Source organism: Cinclus cinclus, chromosome 5 (genome assembly GCF_963662255.1).
Source record: "Cinclus cinclus chromosome 5, bCinCin1.1, whole genome shotgun sequence".
NCBI lineage: Eukaryota > Metazoa > Chordata > Aves > Passeriformes > Cinclidae > Cinclus > Cinclus cinclus.
In genome coordinates this window covers 66590131-66605530 of record NC_085050.1, presented here as the reverse complement: position 1 = coordinate 66605530, position 15400 = coordinate 66590131, and the positions used below count along the sequence as shown (strand labels likewise).

Sequence of the window (15400 nt, the reverse complement as noted above, 5' to 3'; positions counted from 1 at the left end):
CCAAGACTCTCGGAATAAATAAAAGAGGGCTACTGTGTGTCTCTAGCTACAGCCGGCTAATAGCTATTTTAGTTGGCCGTGTATTTCGAAGATCACAGATGAAGTGGGGACGCCTGTCTTCTTCGTTTGGTCAGCGTGTGAAACAGTAATACCCCGAGCAAAAAAAGGAGGGAGATGGGAGAGAAAAAAAATCCTAACATGAATTAGAAGAAATAGTATCTAGCACCCCCCCCCAGCCCCCCAAACCAGCCTCTCCCCCCCTCCCCCGACCCCTCTCTCTCTCTCTCTCTCTCTCTCTCTGTCTCTCCACACGCTTGCAGGCGCGGACACGCGCGCGCGCGCACGGGCTCGCACAGACGCGCGCACACACACATACACACATACACACACTGTGTAGTGTGTATTTTCGGAGGAGGAGGAGGTGGCGGTGGCTTTTGGAAGAGAAGGCAGCGGTGGTGTCGGGGAGGGGGGAATCTCTTTCCCCGTCTGGAGATGGTTGTGCTATTCCTCTTTGCCTTGCTCTGGATGGTGGAGGGGGCTTTTTGCCAGCTCCATTATACGGTGCAGGAAGAGCAGGAGCATGGCACGTTCGTGGGGAATATCGCCGAGGACCTGGGCTTGGACATTACAAAACTTTCGGCTCGGCGCTTCCAGACGGCTCCCAACTCCCGCAGCCCTTACCTGGAGCTTAACCTAGAAACCGGAGTACTCTACGTGAACGAGAAGATCGACCGGGAGCAGATCTGCAAACAGAGCCCCTCCTGCCTGCTGCACCTGGAGGTCTTCCTGGAGAACCCCCTCGAGCTGTTCCGGGTGGAGATCGAGGTGCTGGACATCAACGACAACCCGCCCGCCTTCCCGGAGCCCGACCTCACGGTAGAGATCTCGGAGAGCGCCACGCCGGGCACCCGCTTTCCGCTGGAGAGCGCCTTCGACCCCGACGTGGGCACCAACTCCCTGCGCACCTACGAGATCACCCCCAACAGCTACTTCTCCCTCGACGTGCAGACGCAGGGGGACGGGAACCGCTTCGCCGAGCTGGTGCTGGACCAGCCGCTGGACCGGGAGCAGCAGGCGGTGCACCGCTACGTGCTGACGGCGGTGGACGGCGGGCAGCCCCAGCAGCGCACCGGCACCGCCCTGCTCACCGTCAGGGTGCTGGACTCCAACGACAACGTCCCCGCCTTCGAGCAGCCCGTCTACACCGTATCGCTGCCGGAGAACTCGCCGCCGGGCACCCTGGTGCTGCAGCTCAACGCCACGGACCCCGACGAGGGGCAGAACGGCGAGATCATCTACTCCTTCAGCAGCCACATCTCGGCCCGCGCCCGGGAGCTCTTCGGCATCGCGCCGCGCACCGGGCGCCTGGAGGTGAGCGGCGAGCTGGACTACGAGGAGAGCAGCGTGTACCAGGTGTACGTCCAAGCCAAGGACCTGGGGCCCAACGCCGTGCCCGCCCACTGCAAAGTGCTGGTGCGGGTGCTGGACGCCAACGACAACGCGCCCGAGATCAGCTTCTCCACCGTCAAGGAGGCGGTGAGCGAGGCGGCGGCGCCGGGCACCGTGGTGGCCCTTTTCAGCGTCTCGGACCGCGACTCGGAGGAGAACGGGCAGGTGCAGTGCGAGCTGCTTCAGGGGGACGCGCCCTTCCGCCTCAAGAGCTCCTTCAAGAACTACTACACCATCGTCACCGAGGGGCCCCTGGACCGCGAGCAGCCGGGCGGCGACGCCTACACGCTCACCGTGGTGGCCCGGGACCACGGCGAGCCGCCGCTCAGCACCAGCAAGTCCATCCAGGTGCGGGTGAGCGACGTGAACGACAACGCGCCGCGCTTCAGCCAGCCCGTGTACCAGGTGTACGTGAGCGAGAACAACGTGCCCGGCGCCTACATCTACGCCGTCAGCGCCACCGACCGCGACCAGGGCGCCAACGCCCGCCTCGCCTACTCCATCCTGGAGAGCCAGATCCAGGGCATGTCCGTCTTCACCTACGTCTCCATCAACTCCGAGAACGGGTTTCTCTACGCCCTCCGCTCCTTCGACTACGAGCAGCTCAAAGAGTTCAGCTTCCAGGTAGAGGCCCGCGACGCGGGCGAGGAGCCCCAGCCGCTGGCCGGCAACGCCACCGTGCACATCATCGTGGTGGACCAGAACGACAACGCGCCCGCCATCGTCAGCCCCCTGCCCGGCAGGAACGGCACCCCGGCGCGGGAGGCGCTGCCCCGCGGCGCCGAGCCGGGATACCTGGTGAGCCGGGTGGCGGCGGTGGACGCCGACGACGGGGAGAACGCCCGCCTCACCTACAGCATCGCGCGGGGCAACGAGGCCGGGCTGTTCCGCATGGACTGGCGCTCCGGGGAGCTGCGGACGGCCCGCAGGGTGCCGGCCAAGCGCGACCCGCAGCGCCCCTACGAGCTGGTCATCGAGGTGCGCGACCACGGGCAGCCGCCTCTCTCCTCCACCGCCGCCGTCCAGGTGGTGCTGGTGGACGGCGCGGGCGAGCGGTCGGGCGGCGGCGGTGGCCCGGCCGCGGGCACGGGCGCGGGGGGCGGCGGCGGAGGCTCCGGCGAGCATCGCCCCAGCCGCTCCGGGGGGGATAACTCGCTTGACCTCACCCTCATCCTCATCATCGCCCTGGGCTCCGTCTCCTTCATCTTTCTGCTGGCCATGATCGTCCTGGCAGTGCGCTGCCAGAAGGAGAAGAAGCTCAATATCTACACCTGCCTGGCCAGCGACTGCTGCCTGGGCTGCTGCTGCTGCTGCCCCTGCTGCAGCCGGCAGGCGCGGGCCCGCAAGAAGAAGCTCAGCAAGTCGGACATCATGCTGGTGCAGAGCTCCAACGTGCCGAGCAACCCGGCGCAGGTACCGGTGGAGGAGTCGGGCAGCTTCGGCTCCCACCACCACAACCAGAACTACTGCTACCAAGTCTGCCTCACCCCCGAGTCCGCCAAGACCGACCTGATGTTCCTCAAGCCCTGTAGCCCTTCTCGCAGCACCGACGCCGAGCACAACCCCTGCGGGGCCATCGTCACCGGCTACGCCGACCAGCAGCCCGACATCATCTCCAACGGCAGCATTTTGTCCAGCGAGGTAAGGACCGGCACCCCCGGCATCTCACACTCCCCCAGCCCCCGCAGACTGCATCCCCAAGTCATCCCCAAGCATCCTTCCCGAAGCTCCCCGCTCCTCCTCTCCCGTCGGGAAAGGCGTTCTGCATTCCAAATCCTCCTCCTTCCCCCCTTTAATCCGTCCGCTGTCTCTCTCCTCTTTCCCCTCTCCCGTTTGGGAGGCTTTAGCGGCAGGCGGGGGTCTCAGAGGCGATTGTGGGGTAGACAGACAGACAGACGCACCGCTGGCTCCCTCCTGCAAATTTTGCAGCCAAGCGTGTTCCCCCTGAGCCCCCGCCCCGGTGTGTCTGCAGGAATGTGGCCCCGGCTGGGCAGCATCGGGGCATAGAGATCCCCCCGAGGCAGGGGTAGCTATGAGTGGATCGCCTGTGGGCTGAGAGTTGGGGGATTACGGCTCCGTGCAGAATCTCTCCGCTTGACAAGGCTGAAGTGACGTGGGGTGTAGTCACAGGCTGCTCTGAAACAACGCTCTAAACCCGTGTCCTTTTCCTTCCTGAAATATTTACATGTACAAGTAAGGCTTTGGGGATACCCCCTTTGGGACTGTGACTGTCACTGTAGTTAGGAGGAACTTTAAGTAATTTGTGAATTAGGGTTTAATAATTGACTTTTCTTTACTCTGTCTGCGCAGCTCTTTATAACCCCAAAGTTTGCAAAGAAAGCAGCAAGAAAGAGTTTATGTAAAATTATGTGCTGAGATTTAATGTCCCCCGCAATCTTGCCTATGTTGTGTTACCTGGTGTGTAGAGAATTTTTATGAAAATATAACAGCACTTTATATTACTCCCCCATTAATCATTTTTTTGCTGGGTTACGTCATATATTGTTAGCACTTCTCTGCCTATGCACTCTCTTAACATGCTGAAACCTGAATGTTGGCCAGTCTGACAAGGGTAGTTTGAATGGTATGTACTAAGGCATTAAGTTTTGCAGTGAAATTTCTAATATTGATCTGCAATACAGACCTTGCCTCAAAATGACTATAAAACTCTGGGTTCTACTGCCTCTTTGATGTCTTGAGGGTATCTCAATTTTTTTTTCTTTATGGTGCAATACCAGTACCATCTACGTAGTGCACAGCTCTAGAAATAGTTATGCTAATTTTTTTGTGGGAGTCCTTGTGATGCTCAACAGTGTGCACTGTGAGAAAACGTCAGAATCATGTCTCCAAGAACTCCAGAAAAAATCCCTCGTGCCTTCCCATCTGTGTGACTAAGAGCTGTTTTTTCCCTCCTTACATTCTAGAAACAGATTTTGCAGGCCTACTTGGAGCTAAGCATTACCATTTATAGTGAATATGGTGAGCTGCTCCCTTGTATATTTGCTGCTGGTTACAGAAATATCAAGACTTAAAATATCTCCCATTTTTCTTTCCTCCTAGACAAAACATCAACGTGCTGAGCTCAGTTATCTAGTTGACAGACCCCGACGAGTAAACAGGTAGGAGCTACGTAGCCTTGGTTTCCTCACACATGCTTTAGCAGGTCTGAATGGGGTGCAGAAATTTGTTTGCTGCAGATGTAGCAGGGCAGTAAAGCAGTGGGAAGTTGTACACGTGTAGATGCACTAAATAAGTTTGCATTATGGCTTTTCTAAACTGGTTTCAAGACTGACTGAGAAAAGAACAAAATCTCGGTTTGTATTAGTCTAAAACGTGCTTCAAATACTTAAGAACATGCTTCTGTGGGGTGTCCCAGAAAACATTGTCTCACTGAGTTAAAGTTAAGCTAACCAGCTTAAGTAAACGCTACCAAATTACTGCTGCCGACTGCGTGAAGCCCAAGAGGAGTAATAACCCTCGCTGTCCCTTCCAGCCAGGCTCCCAAAGGTCTGAAAATTCCTGGTTTTGTTTATGGTGGGCAGGGCACCGCCGTGGAAGCCTTGCAGCAGGCAGGAGTGGGGAGGGGGGGATGCAGCACCGTGTTTGGCCATGTGATGGCGGAAGAATGTTTTATGAGCTCCTCTTACTTGTTTATTCTAATGTAAAGATGTTTCTGTGTCCAGTTCTGCATTCCAGGAAGCAGACATAGTAAGCTCTAAGGACAGTGGTCATGGAGACAGTGAGCAAGGAGACAGTGATCATGATGCCACTAATCGAGGTCAATCCTCTGGTAAGTCTGATAAGAGAATGGAAATATTGGATCTTTTAAGCAGGGAGACTACAAGGAACAGTCACTTATAGGAATATAGTACAGGAGAGGCATAAATAAGGTGAGCATGTTTATTGTATGGGAAGCTGGGTTTACCTCGGCTTGCTGCTACAGTGGCCTGGACAAGGAGGCAATTTTGAACCTCTTTTGGTCATGGGGCAGAGTTTGTTGTATTCATTTGGTTGGGGGTGGGAATTGATGTGCTGTACTGCGTCATTCACCGTAGCAAAACTTCCTGCACATTAAAGCAAAGTTATTGGTACATTTTATAGTGCATTTTCTCCTATGGCAGATTTATAGAGTTTCAAAGCATTAAGCAATTCTGTTTAGCAGGCACTTCGGCTGGCACAGCAGTGAGAAGTGAAGGAGGAGTTCCCAAGGGAAAGAATGAACCCAATGATTGAATGACAGCCAGGCTGTGAGGCTTTTTTTTTTTTTACTAGGGATCAGTGGAGACACATTGGGTGTTCTGAATGTGTAATACCCTTAATTTTTGGAGGATTGTTCTGTTAATTAATTCAAATTGAGGCATCATATAGTGCTAGTGGTCTCCATAAGGTTAATAAGGTAATATTAAATACATTTTCTTGACAGAGGAAAGAAAGGCTTTAAAAGACTATGAATCACTGAGGAAATACACACATTGCAGTGTTATGGCCATATGTAGGGCTTGCTGTCTTAGTTCTCATGCTGTCAGTTTGCTTCTGAAAGGAACATTTGTTCAGAGCCTGTGCATTAGAATTCACGCTCACCCTCACACTGCATTTTAGCTACAAATGCTGTGCTTTCTTTCCTACCACAGCCTCCACAGGTCTGGTACATCTTTGTGCAGTACAGTGCTGTCTTTGCCCTTGTTTCCTTTGTGCTCTGTCACGTACAAAGATTTGCTACAAACGTGCCATACAAAATGCTGTCAGCTCTCCTTTTTGTCTTTTGCCCCGACCCCCACCTTAGAAGATACCAGGGCAGGGGACCCAGTGCTGTCACAGCAGCGCTGCCTCGCATTCCTGCTCTGCTAAATGTCCCCTGTTTCCTTGCTGCTGTAGTCACTGTGCCCTTAACCATGGGAAACCCAGGCACCAGGGGAAGAGGAGGCAGCCACAAGGCCTCTTTCTATTGCTGCAAGTCATTAATATGCAGACCTAATGAGACTTGAGAAGAGCCAAGAGTCTCTGGAGCTCCCTGCTTCTTGCAGGGCTTCATGCTAAGTGAACAGAGTGTCTATTTTGTGTCTGGGAACCTGACAACAAACCAGGTCTTGCCAGAAGTTTACATCTGAACACAGAGCCTCTTTCATTTTTGGCCTATATATGGCCTATGATTTATTATTGTTCGAAAAAGCTATGTATTTAGCCACCCCCACCCTTTCTCTTGCACTGTTTCTGATGCAGCAATCAGGGCTACTGAGTTATAAAAAGCTCTCTCTCCTCCTGCCCTCCCTGCATTCCTGATTTTTTTCCCCTCTTTTACGCATTTTACTGCAGCAGTCATCTCCATGAACATTTCAATCAGCTTAGTCCCTCAACATAATGAACCATAATAACCAAACAGGAGGGAAAAGAATAAACATCTGCAGAAGGGGCTGGATTTGACTGATAGTGGGAATATAATCATATAGTTGCACATCAACTGAAAGCTATTTTCTTTTAGATGAATTCTGTTCTGTTACTGTTGTGCCTCTGTTCTTTATTCTTTCTCTCCATTTTAAAAGTTGACTATGAATATTTGTCATATTTGGCATTGATCCTTAGGGGGGCAAATTCTTCATTTCTATTTTATCAAATAGTGGAGAAAAACTATTCTCTGCTTCTAAGTATTTTCAAATCATTTAAAAATCTTAAATTTGTGATTTGAATCTGAATTTGAACTTCTGTATCCTCAGTGGTGATCGCACAGTAAGTAATGAAAGCTGACAATTAGTCTGGGTCTACTCACAATTAGTAGTTTGAACTGGAAACTCAGAATACACCAATTTCATTTGTTGGTGCTGAGATATGAGAATAATTTGAGTGTACCATTTTTTTTAATGCTAGTCCCAAATGAATATTCCAATACAAATCTCTATGCAAACTGCTTTAATCTTCTACACACATATTATATACTTTTCCTGTAAGTTTTGGGCTGAAACATGCTGTCTTTATGCAAAGAATGTGCCCTTTTACCTCAACAAGGACCAGATCCTTTGACATAAAACCTTCACTCTTGCTATTAGCTTTTGGTGATTAATTTTAGGGGGGAAAAAAGAGAAGCATAAATCTTGTTTGATCTTGAATGGTAGATGAAATATAGAGGAAATGCCTTCTCAATTGTTTTGGTTGTTTTGATGCTCTATAATAAATTATTTCTAAATTACTGAAGGAAAACACACTGATTGATAACATGGCAGCAGTTTGGGCTGGTGTTTCTTCCCAAGGCATGATACTAGGCTGCATCACATTTGCTTTCAAAAGCATCTAAACATATTTAATAGGTAATTCACACTAGCTGAAAAAAACTAATTCTCCACCAGTTTTGTCAGCAGCATGCTCTGCTGGCAAAACATCTTTTTATTGTTCAGCATGGGACTTGTGTCACTAGTGAACAATCCTGTGGTGCACAAGTAGCTATTCTGTAGTAGTCCATTGCCATCCAAACTGGGTGTTTTGGTCAGTTATTAACTGGGAAGGATGTAGGATGAAAAATCTATCACACTGCCACAGCTTTGTCTTGAACAATTATTTAGTGAAAATTCTGAACTATGCTGTTCTACATATCATAAAATGTTTTCTTGGGTTTTGAAAGTAGATCATAATTGACCTTTTCACAAAATACATTTTCTTAAAAGCAACTTAATAATGTTTTAAATGTGCTGAAATGCATGTAAAGGTTTCATATTTTTCCCATTAAAGTACCACATGAATGCCTCATAATTATCCACATTTTCACCTTCTTTAACACTGACAGAGTACTAAAGTACTGTCATCTGCTTTTGGCAGGGAATGGCAAGGAGGGAGATGATCAAGATCCTAATTTTTTTGTGGATTGAATAGTTATTTCATTGACTGGGTTAGTAATACAAGCTTTGAAAAAATAACTTTACAAAGGTGAAGAAGCACAAGAGGTCTCTGGCAGAGGGATTTCTCCAACCCTAGGTCCTAATTACCTGTGCTCTTCTTTGAAAATTGTTGAGAAGAACTGCTGCTTGTTATGGAACAAACAAAACTCACACAACACTTTTACCTCTTACTAACACACTGTATTTCAGCCTGTTCTGTGGGAACAATTCTCAAGCATGAGGTTAGTTTATTTCCCATGGTTGATTAAATTCTTGGCCTCCCTTGTGAAACTGCCAGCTTGTGTGCCAATTAATGCTCTGCATGTGTGTACATTTAAATTGTATGATTAGACACCTGTCCTGTAAGATTTGGACTTGTGCCATCAAGTTATTTCATATGGCTGCTCACTACCTACTTGGCTTTCCCAAGCAGAGTCCTTCACAGTATTACTGGGTTTTTTTTGTTTGTTTGTTTGTTTGTTTTGGTTTTTTGTTTTTGTTTTTGTTTTTTTGTTTTTTGTTTTTGTTTTTTTCCATGGAAAAGACATGATGTCTCAGAGGCACTTTAGGGAGGAATGCCCAAGATGAGAAGCCAAGTAGATGCACTGTCATGTATATCCTGTAAAATACATCAGCTTTTCTGATCTGTTTTTGGACAGTTTGCATTGGTGACTGGCTGAAACCTGGAATTAGGCTCCTCCTGGTAGGTTTTATGAAGGGAACTGATAAGGGTCTAATGCCAAGCACAGGGTGAAACACTGGCTCACACCTTTTCAGTACAGATTAGCAGAATGCCAAGAGGGTTCATTATAGCAGAAGAGCTGCAGTATTTCAGTGTCCATAAGGAGAGGAATAAGGCAAGTCAGAAGAAGAATTTTAGTGATAAATTGACAGAGAAAACCAGTATTTCCTCAGAGCCTATGTAGAATGAGAGTTAAATCCTGTTTTGAAGATCACTTGGGCAAAAAGTCTCTCTCAGATAGAGTGAACATGAAAATGACTTAGAAAAGTGCTTTGACTGAAGCTAAGTGCTAGTTCTATTTTTTTGTTGTTTTTTTATTTTTTTTTTCTTCCTTGGCCTGCATGCTTAATATGTTCACATCTCAGTGGTCCAGATAGGCCTTTGAAGCTGAAATTTGGAAGAGCTGAATATTGAAGATATTTGAATCTTTATCCATGTCCTGGTACAGGTGAAGTCAGTTTTATCCAAGGCAGCACAGCAGTTATTTAGCAAGAAAGAGTGATAATAAGTCTGTTTCATAAAGTCCAATTCTTCAGTAGATAACTATAAAGTAGGTTAACATCATCATCCTTATTAAAAAACATGAATCATGGGGAAATGAATAACTTGCTCATTGATAATCTAATTAAATATGTATATTATGGACAGTTGTCCTGGGATGGGAGCTCTGAAAAGGTCTGGTTCCCTACATCACACATGTCTCGCATCTAACTAGCACAGGAGAAACAGAAATGTCATTTATTTCCAAGGAAAAGGCAAAGTTCTGAAAAAACGTGTTGGTGAAAACCCCTTCCCAATAATGGTGTTGCAAAAAATACTTTGTTGGCATTTAATTTGTTGGTTTTGGGGTTTTTTGTTACATCTTTTACTGAGTAATACATATTCAAGTGTTCACTTGTTGCTTTTGGTATATGGCTCTTCTCCTTTATATAATGAGAAAGGATTCATTGTTTAAAAATAATTTTAGGGTTTAGGCCTAATTTTTTGCCTTGACAAAACAGTCTTTTAAACCAATTAAAACTCTCAGAGAACTTTTGATTTTCTCCTTTTGAAATATGAAAAGGAAGCAAATTAGGAGCACGCTTCCAAAATGTTGTGCTGCCAAGTATCTGATTCAAAGCACCTGAGTTCAGGTAATCCAGAAATCAAACTTAATTAACACCTTTCCTAATTTCTGGCAGCTTTTGAGGGAGGTACAGAGTTTCTTTGTTTTTATTTTTCCTCCAAAATCTGCAAAGTCAAGGTTGTGGAAGAGCTCATATTGCCCACTGGCCCCTCTGGTAAATAAGACTTGAACAAATAGGAGTGAGCTAGTGGCCTTTGCCATGGGTTGTTATATGTATGCTGCATTTGGAAAAGTGCAGTGCTTAGCACTGTCAGAACTTCAATGCACTCTACTGGTTCTATACACAAAGGGCATTTGGAATTTGTAATTCAGAGTCACCTTTAAAATCTCACTTTATCTGTATGCAAGGTCTGACAGCATAACTAAGGGGAAAAAAGGCGTTTTTCTTTAATGTGGACTTGTAATTATGATGGATAGTTTAGTTCAGAAGGATCATATATATATTATATATACATTATATATATATAACCAGATTTATGGGGCAGATGAGATGGAAGTGTTAAACTGCTGAACATTTTGTTATAAATCAAGAATATGGCTCTTGGGGGTATGAAGGAGTTCTGTGCTGAATGCCTTACTTCTTCACCATGGTATGTCCTTCCTTCTTGGTCAGCAGCAAGTAGCCTTTACCCTTCCTCACCCCTGTGTTAAATGTTTTTCAATTAGAACCAGAAAATTCTATACTATGACCCACAGGAAAAAGATGGGGGAAGAATAGCCAGCATTCATAGCACAGGCAGTGTAAATTGCATGGCTGCCCAGGGGTTTTGAAAATAGGCTGCTAATTTGAATTTCTTTTCTGTCAAAATACTAAACCCAAGGGCTTGATTCTGCACCTGTTAAACTCTTAGGGACTGTTGTGACTGATTCAAGCTGGAACAATTCCTAACCCTTGAATCTCTGAACATTTTGTTCCCATTCTAAACAAGCATTTACATTTAACTATGTGTTCCAGCAGTGTATATTTAAATTACTATGTATATATATGTTTTTCTCTTTGCAAGTTCTCTCAAAAAGGGAAAAAGTTTGCAATACAAGCTCACATTTCATATCCCCTTCATTCATTACTTTGTTTATTCAAAATCCTGATTTATAGTGGCTATAACATCTTTTATAATAAGCTGTTATATAATGCGATTCAGTGCACTGCAGTAGACATGCAGTATTCAAAAGGAAACAAAAAAATATATTTGGATAAAGACATTTTGCAGTTGATGTGAGAACAAAATAGTAAAATGGAGGGTAATTTTCCAGGTGAAATGAAGATCCATGAAAGGAAGAAAAGGGTATATATTTGAATGCATATACTTAAAACAATATATTTCTAATCTTTCCCTCTCCATAGACTAAATAATACAATTAAATAATTACCCTTAAGTTTTTCTTTCTCTTGCTGTCTTTCAGGAAAGGTTGAATTAATATGGTCACTGATATATTATCAGCAAAATGGAACTGTAATAATTTTCTTATTAAATGCAGGGCTTTTTTAAAAAAAATAAAAATATTTATTTACATGTAGCTTTGCCAAGAAGCCTGCAAATTGAAATAATCATTTCTTGTTTATTGTCCCTTAAATCTTTGGAAAGGCAAAAAATATTTTTCCTCAGACATTTTGATATACAAGATACACACACTCATGGTTTTATAGACATTGTAAGATACTAATTTCTTTCTGGGAAGCTTGCATCTAAATTTCAGTCTTTGATAGCTACAGAATTTAAATTTGCACTATTTTTTTCCTTGCCTGATGATCTTCATCTGATTCCTTAAGAATATCTGCATTTCACATTTGCATTCTTCAACAGTTCACTGATCAGAAATTTATTTTCAGGCTTCTGCATGCCAATTACCAAGGCAAGCTTCTAATCGAAACTGGACCTGGCATTGTATATTGCTCAATTTGAAATTAAAAAGTCATTATAAAGTGAGATTAATCTGAGATAAAAAGCTTTTATTTCTCATTTCCCCGTGATTTTTTTTTCTGTCTAAATGATTGCCTTTCTTACTCCAGACCTTCTTGATAGCTCATAAACATTGCTGCTTTCTGAAGAGATTGTTTGACTTGTTTTGGTTTTTTTTTTTTTTGGTAGTATGAGACATTACATAAAGATTGTTAATACATTTCAAATTATAGTTCAAAACTGTGATAGAATTCTTAATACTAATCCTCACACTGATGATCAAGCTAATCCAGTTCTTCACAATGTATTCTGGTAAATGAGCTACATTACATGAATCTTATTACAGAATCACAGAACCAGCTAGGCTGGAAAAAACCTTGGAGATCCCAGAGTCCAACCTGTGCCCTAACACCACCTTGTGCTCTAACACCACCTTGTCTACCAGAGGATGGCACTGAGTGCCATGTCCTTGAAGTGCAAGTCCCACCCTTAAACACCTCCAAGGGACAATGACTCCACCAGCTCCCTGTTCTGATGCCCCATCACCCTGTCAGTGAGGAAGTTCCTCCTAAGGTCCAACCCAAACCTCCCCTGGCACAGCTTAAGACTGCATCCTCTTGTCCTATATTGCAGCTGTTCAAAAACTTTTCCTATTTCTGTTACAAGTAGTGTCTTTTTTTTTTTTTTTTTTTGTAATTCTAATGAAATGCTTGTAAATGCAATGTTTATAACATATTTAGTTCAGTTTTGGCACACTCCTAAGATGCTCAGTTCTTTTTATAAGCACAAGAAAAGGAGGTTTTTTTACTGTTCTGCTTTTCTGTATGATGCTGAAGATTGTATTGGTTTAACCCAGACAGAAACTAAGCACCACACAGTGCCTTGTTCATTCTCCTAGGCCCAGTGGGGTGGGAAGGAGAACCAGAAAAAAGTAGAACTTGTCAGCTGAGATAAGAGTTGAATAATTGAAATAAACATAGTAATAACAAAACAGAGAAAGAGGAATGAAATTGAAGACAGAAGAAATGCATGCCACGCTTGCTCACCAGCTGCTGACTGATGCTCAGCCCAGCCTGGAGCAGTGATTAGCCCCTCCCTGCCACCTCTCCCAGTTTATGTAGTGGGCATGATGCTCTCTGGTATGGAATAGCCCTTTGGCCAGCTCACATCAGCTGTCCTGGCCATACCCCCTCTCAGCTTCTTGTGCATTTCTTCACTGGCAGAGCGTGGGATGCTGAAGTTTCCCTGATTTAGTGTCAGCACTACTGAGCAACTACTAAAACATTAATGTGTTGCCAACATTATTCTCCTATTAAATCCAAAACACAGCACTGTACCAGCTACCAGGAAGAAAATGAACTCTATCTCACCCAAAAGCAGGACTAACCAACTTGGAGATGCTGGTATTTATTTTTACTCTGTCCCTGTGATTTCATACACCATTCCTCTCAAAACAAGTATAATCCAAGGATTTAGTGACTCATAGCCAGGAAATACTCCTTTGGAAGGCTGATCTGAAAGTAGTCAAAAGCAGCATAGCTTGCCATTTGAGATCTTAATAGCATTAAAGGATTTGTAAGCAAACACTTTCGTGTTGGCATGGATAATTGTTTGCTTATTTAGGGGAAGCATCAACAATTTTTTCTATAGTATCCACAGCCACATCACACTGGACTACATCTGCCTTTGTACTGCTAATTGCAGTCTTTTATTACAGGGTTCTCTCCCACTTCTTGGAGGACTTGATGATAGCAAGGACTGCAGCAGCAGCAATGAAAACTGTCTCTGTGGGAGTGATGTAACAATTGAATAAGCTCTCCTGATCACTTGAAAGCTCAGTTCTTACTTCATAACATCTGCTTTTAACATCAATAGGCTCCATCTCTATACTGATGTATGCAGATAGGTCCTTTATAGGAATCATTAACATTTCATTTTATAAATGAAATCTGTGATTTCTAAGTCCAGACTTTTAATTTCTTCGTATGCAGGTAGTTCCTTTGCAGGACTCATTATTGTTTCATTTCATAAATGAAATCTCTGATTTTGAAATGTAGACTTTTAATTTCTTTGGGCAGAGACATATTTATGTAGAATCAATTCCTTCGTGTTCTTAAGCAGGTATTTTAAACCTGCAAGCAGAATCGAACCTTGCATGAATGGGTTCTAAATAGTGAGATCTAGATCTGCAGGTGATTTTCTGAGACAGAACCAATACTCTTCTTCTTGTGGTATCTTTTTGTGTGTGTGTGTGACATTCTGGCATTTAGTTACGCTTTGTACAGGGTGTCTTTGACTTCTGAAAACTGGACAACTAGATTTTGTGTGTGTGTGTGTTTGTTGTTGTTGAGGAGATGAAACTAGTGGAAGAAGTTCTTACGGCATTTCTCTTTCCACTTCTCTTTCCTTGGCATAATCCTTCTTATCTGTCAGCAGCCCTTCACGATGCTGAAGCTTATATCAGTAGTTTCTTTTTCTTTCATGCTTGCAGGCATGGATCTCTTCTCCAATTGCACAGAGGAATGTAAAGCACTGGGCCACTCAGATCGGTGCTGGATGCCTTCCTTTGTTCCATCCGATGGACGCCAAGCTGCGGATTACCGCAGCAATCTGCACGTTCCTGGCATGGACTCCGTTCCAGACACTGAAGTGTTTGAAACACCAGAAGCCCAGCCCGGGGCAGAAAGGTCCTTCTCCACCTTCGGCAAAGAGAAGGCCCTGCACAACAGTCTGGAAAGGAAGGAGTTCGATGGACTGCTGTCTAATACACGAGCGCCTTACAAACCACCGTATTTGAGTAAGTACTGCTCAAAAAAAGCTGTGTGGAAGCGTTCCCTTTGCGGGAACAAAAATTGAGGTCTTTCTGCTTTTCATGCTAGGAATAATACAGGCACAATTTTAGGAACGAGGGGGAAAATGGCTTCTCTTGGATTCAGGCACCGGTGAAGAAAGCATTGTGCAGTGCTTTTTAAAAAAAGACAAAATCTTGATTGTTTTTAAGTGTGACGTCATTGTCAACAACAGAAGTGTCAGCTAATACTGGGGGAGTTGCTCAGTTTTGTTTTCTGATGCTGGATTGTTTTCAAAATTTGCTTGGGTAGATGGTTTAAACATTGATGTTGACAGGCTAATGTTTTCAAAAATTAGAGTTAAATTGAGAGAACAGTCCTAGGAGCTTCTTTTTATAATTAAGAAGTATCTTGTTAATAAACAGTATGTATGTTATTTTGAAGTAGGTGTTTACACAGTTTGGGAGGAAGAAGAACCTTCGGTCTGACCATCTTTCAGCTTATGTAGTATTGACTCTTGTCAGTGCTCC

General features: G+C 44.8%; 1 protein-coding gene across 1 annotated transcript; it reads left to right on the top strand.

The window, feature by feature from the left end:
* Positions 1 to 492: 492 nt before the first annotated feature.
* PCDH10 (protocadherin 10) lies at positions 493 to 14937 on the top strand. Its single transcript, XM_062493671.1, has 4 exons — positions 493 to 3090; positions 4510 to 4568; positions 5133 to 5239; positions 14573 to 14937. Exons 1-4 carry the CDS (start codon positions 493 to 495, stop codon positions 14935 to 14937), a joined length of 3129 nt encoding a protein of 1042 aa, XP_062349655.1.
* The last annotated feature ends 463 nt before the right edge of the window (positions 14938 to 15400 follow it).

Coding starts and splice junctions, on each gene's coding strand:
- PCDH10 (XM_062493671.1), top strand. CDS start 493: ATGGTTGTGCTATTCCTCTTTGCCTTGCTCTGGATGGTGGAGGGGGCT. Junction 3,091..4,509: donor GCAGCATTTTGTCCAGCGAG/GTAAGGACCGGC, acceptor CTTTCCTCCTAG/ACAAAACATCAACGTGCTGA. Junction 4,569..5,132: donor AGACCCCGACGAGTAAACAG/GTAGGAGCTACG, acceptor TTCTGTGTCCAG/TTCTGCATTCCAGGAAGCAG.